This window comes from Thunnus albacares, chromosome 13 (genome assembly GCF_914725855.1).
Source record: "Thunnus albacares chromosome 13, fThuAlb1.1, whole genome shotgun sequence".
Lineage (NCBI taxonomy): Eukaryota > Metazoa > Chordata > Actinopteri > Scombriformes > Scombridae > Thunnus > Thunnus albacares.
In genome coordinates, this window is record NC_058118.1 from 16,105,787 (window position 1) to 16,110,264 (window position 4,478).

The window sequence follows — 4,478 nt, forward strand, 5'->3', positions numbered from 1 at the left end:
TCACGTTGAGGACCTAAATTTCTGAAACGTTTTATTAATCCCCCAAGGTTTGCTCTTAAGTTGATCTTGTTGTTGTGTGCCAATTTTATGTTTTCTTACCAGTGCAACAGCTCTGATTTTGATCTCTTTAGTTTTCAAGGAATATATAATAGGATTGATGCAGGGTGGGATGCAAGAGGCCAGCGACAGGCTCAGCACACGCTGGTCTGGGTCAATGAGTCGCAGATAAAACCCGATAGTAAAAATGGTAATAAGAGGAATGTAAAATACAGCCACAAGGATGAGATGCTCAACACAAGTGGCCAGAGCTTTCACCCGACTGTCCAGTGATTTCATCCTGAACACAGTCACCAGGATGCTGACATAGGACAGAAGAATGAAAGTAAAGGGTCCTACAAGGAGCAAGAAAGTTAGCAAAGAGGCCACGGACCACTGCATTGTGTAATCATTACAGGCCAGTCTAAACACAGGTGCATAGTCACAGAAATAGCTGAACACTTTGACAGAATTGCAAAAAGACAGTCGAGTCATTATACCTACTGAAAATGAAATTATTCCCAAAGAAAAACACCAAGTCAGGCCGACAATACAACACATGCTCCGCACAGTGTTGATTGAGTTTTGCCGCAAAGGAAAACATATTGCGATCAACCTGTCATAGGCAAGTACAGCCAGCGCATATGACTCCAAAGTCCCAAATGTATAGTATACAAACATCTGTAACAAGCATAAGTTGAAAGGAATAAAATTGTCCTTAACAAGGAATATCTTTATCATGCTGGGAATAGTACATGTGTTTAGAATCACATCAATTACTGCGAGGTTGACAACAGCCAAAAACTTAGGAGTGTGTAAACAATGATTAAAGACAATTACATAGATCACCAAACTATTGAACAGCAGTGTAACCACATAGACAAATGCTAAAAACATGAAGTAAACACTGATGTAAGGAAATGTTTGAAATCCAATGATATAGAAGCCCGGAGGATGAATGATGACAGAATTGTTTAAAACAGTCCTGAGAAAAGACATAGTTGAACTCCACAGGCTGTGTGTTGGAGGACAGCCTCTGGCCCAAGCGCATAAAAGCTCTCGAGTCTGAAAAACAGGGAAATCATATCATTGTGTACATCAGACCATTGACAAATTGTAAATTATTAACGTAAATGCATATTTTCGTTCCATTCTGATCACCACATTTAAATTCAAGCAGTATATATAAAATTCTCAGTAAGTTAACATGATGCAAGTTGGTCAGTGACGCTCACCTGATTTTCTGTTATGGATCGTTTCACTCTGTGATGCTGACTCCAAAAGCAGCATGCAGATGGCTGCACATCTGCCTTGTGGACAGAAACAGATATACTCTCCCGATTGATCTCTGGAGATCAATCAGATGCAACAACTTTCAACAGAGACTGACAAAGTAATCGTGCAATACTCTATCAATGAAATTAATTTGATCCTTAGAGAGTAGTGCTATAGGTAATGCAACCATTCAGTTATTGCTTGAATGATGATGTATTGATGCTTGGCAGAATAAAATCAAATCTATAGGTCATAGACAAATATCTGACAAGAACTCAGTCTAAATGAAGTTGAAGGTGAAGACTGTTTGAATGTTTGAATTTGAAAATAAATATGAAAGAATTACATTATGCATGCTGCAGTGTTTAGCATTTGCAATTCTTGTCACTTTAAATAAATCGGACTGTGCCCAAGCCTTAGTAGTATGATTTTAAATATTATTAATTTTAATTGAATTTGATATATTCCTATATCAATATAATGAAAAATGGAAAATGAAAATGAAAAATGTATGCAAAGATCATATATAAAAAAAACCCCAAACATTCCACTGGTATGCATTACATTACAATTTCAAATTTAAACTCATTTAGTTGGTCTTTAATTAAAATTTGCTCAAAATCACATATTTGGACAACAGAATTTTGTAAAATTGTAATATTATAGTATAATTACTATTCCACTGAATGTTGATAAATGATGATGGTTAACTATCACCTATTTGTCGCCTTTAGTTAGTGTCTGAGTGTGAAGGAAGTGAGAGAGGCTGAAGTAAAACAGTAAAAGAGCACAATGACCTCTATGACCTCAAGTTAGCAGCAGACTACAGAGAGTTTAGTAACCTTTAGATTACAGGATTCCTCACACTGCAAGGAGTTGAGGGCCATCCTAAATGAAATCACTGAATTATTTGAACAGGTGCAGGAAATGTAGAGGAGGCAGGAGGAGACTTGTACAGAAGTTAATACTGCATAATTAAGCTCCTGACTAGGCTGTATGAAAAATTACATTTAACATTTTTTTGTGATTTCATGAGATGCACTACAGAACTGTAAGAAGTTAAAATACATTTTGTGAACTGTGTTTATATAAAGTGACTAAACAGTGCAATATACAGTAATCACTTGCATATTGCATAGGCAAGAGTTTGTTCCCTGAGGGCACTTTTATCATTAAACAGACCACAGTAAACCAAAACAAAATGATTCTAATTGGGTCCAATTTGTGAACCATCACCAGAGCATTTTGGTTAATGATCTTGACTTTAACAAACAAACTGTTTACTGTTTAAAGTTCAGACTAATTAATCTCAGTTGCACCTATTATGAATAAAAATAATTATGAATCGAGGGGTAATGGGTGGGAGTGTACATTCACTGTTTTTGTGAGGCAAAACATTCAAAGTACATCTGCTTTCAAGGCCAGTAGTCTCTTGTGCCTCTTCACTCCCCCAAGTCTCCTCTGTCTTAACCAAACAACATGTCTAAACTGTAATCTTCTGGTTCTGCAAGTTTATTAAGAGGTTCCTAATTTTTTTCTTCTTAAAGGTCTTGTTATCACTAACCTCCATTTAGACTTTAAACTCAATTTACCCCTGGTCACTATACATTCATTGTTAGTCTTTTATATTAGGCAAATCACTTCATCTAAAGCTATAGATTACATGTCTGATTCCAGTAAATATTTTATTTATAATTATCTTATTTTGTCTAACATATGCTCAGTTGAATCAGAGATGTACAGAGAAAGTTATCAGTGATATGGGTACTATCAGCTCATTGAACCACTTGCATATGTTGTTAGTAGTAAGCTTTGATTATTTTAACCTGGTTTACACTCACTGGGTCACTTTATAGTAAGGGAGATACAAAATTAGCTACACTTATGTATTTTTCAGTCTTTGTGCCTCTGTATAATCCTAATCATATGTTATAATCAGTAGAAATGATAAAAAACAGCATAAAAACTACAAACACTAGTTGCAAGCAATGCATGCCTGTGATAGATAGTCAGTAAATGAGTAAAACCTTTCACCTCAGCACTGTCAAGAGGTCTTTGGCAATTAAACTTTTGGCAATTAAAAATAATAATAGCCGGTTCATCCCAAGAATGTTATTTCTTTGGAAACACATAAATTATGACTGCGTGTTGTTTAACAATCCACACATGTTCATTGTATCACTGATAAATCTTTAATCATTAAAGTCTTTTCTTTCAGCCTGAAACTGCTGATGCCCTTGAAACATCAGCCCTCTACCCACCCTCCTCCCAAATGCACTAACCTTGCACAAATGTGAACATTTTGTGCTGTTATTTAATATTCATCCATCCTGTGTTTATAGAAATAGTAAAGTAGTAATTTTCACATTTTAAAATGTCAAAAAATTTAAATATTCAGTGAGTGGTATGAAATATTGACTATTCAATTATCTGAGCCCAATAATCCTCTACAAACTCCTTTTCTTCCTACAAGTCTTTAATAATTTCACATAGCCAGAATTAGACAGAAAAAACTTTCTTAAAAAACATTTAAATCAACCTGTGTTTGTATATAGATGGCTGTGCCTTGTTTGTGGTGTAATGAAGTCTGGGAGTCAGCCTAGTTAAACTTAGTTTAGTATGACTTGAAAATAAATGCCTGAACCAGCACACTGGCTCATAAGCTCTGGAAGTACCTCAGGTAAACACTATAATGAGACAGACAATTTATGAGGAAAATAAATGTGAGACATATTAAAATGAAGTCAAGAAGTGTTTCAGTTTTCATTTGTTTTCATTTGACAGGTAACAGAACAAATATCATACAATTATATTCAAAGACAACCAAGTACATTTTATGCCTGAATAAGTCTTTTCTCATATGGTTAGAAAAGAGACAGGACATGTATTCATACACTTGATATTGGTGAATGTTAAAATAACAGCAGAATATCAAATACAGATTAAAACATCAGTGCTGTTGAAATGTCAGTAAAACAGATGGTTGAATAATGAGGAATAATTATGGAATAATATGACACTGCGAGTGTGTGGAAACCCGGCTGTTCCCAGATCAGATAAAACCATCCCTGCTTTCTCTCTTCCACAGTGACACACACACACACACATAATCTTCCTGCAAGTGTAAAAAACATCCTTAGATTGCTTTTGGATAGAAAAAGAAGCTG

At 35.2% G+C, this 4,478-nt stretch overlaps 1 protein-coding gene across 1 annotated transcript; it reads right to left on the reverse strand.

Moving 5' to 3' along the window:
• On the reverse strand, nt 1–1,050 carry LOC122995801 (olfactory receptor 24-like). The gene has a single exon (XM_044371167.1). The coding sequence runs from the start codon at nt 1,033–1,035 to the stop codon at nt 1–3; it is 1,035 nt and encodes a 344-aa protein (XP_044227102.1). The 5' UTR covers nt 1,036–1,050.
• Nucleotides 1,051–4,478: the final 3,428 nt, after the last annotated feature.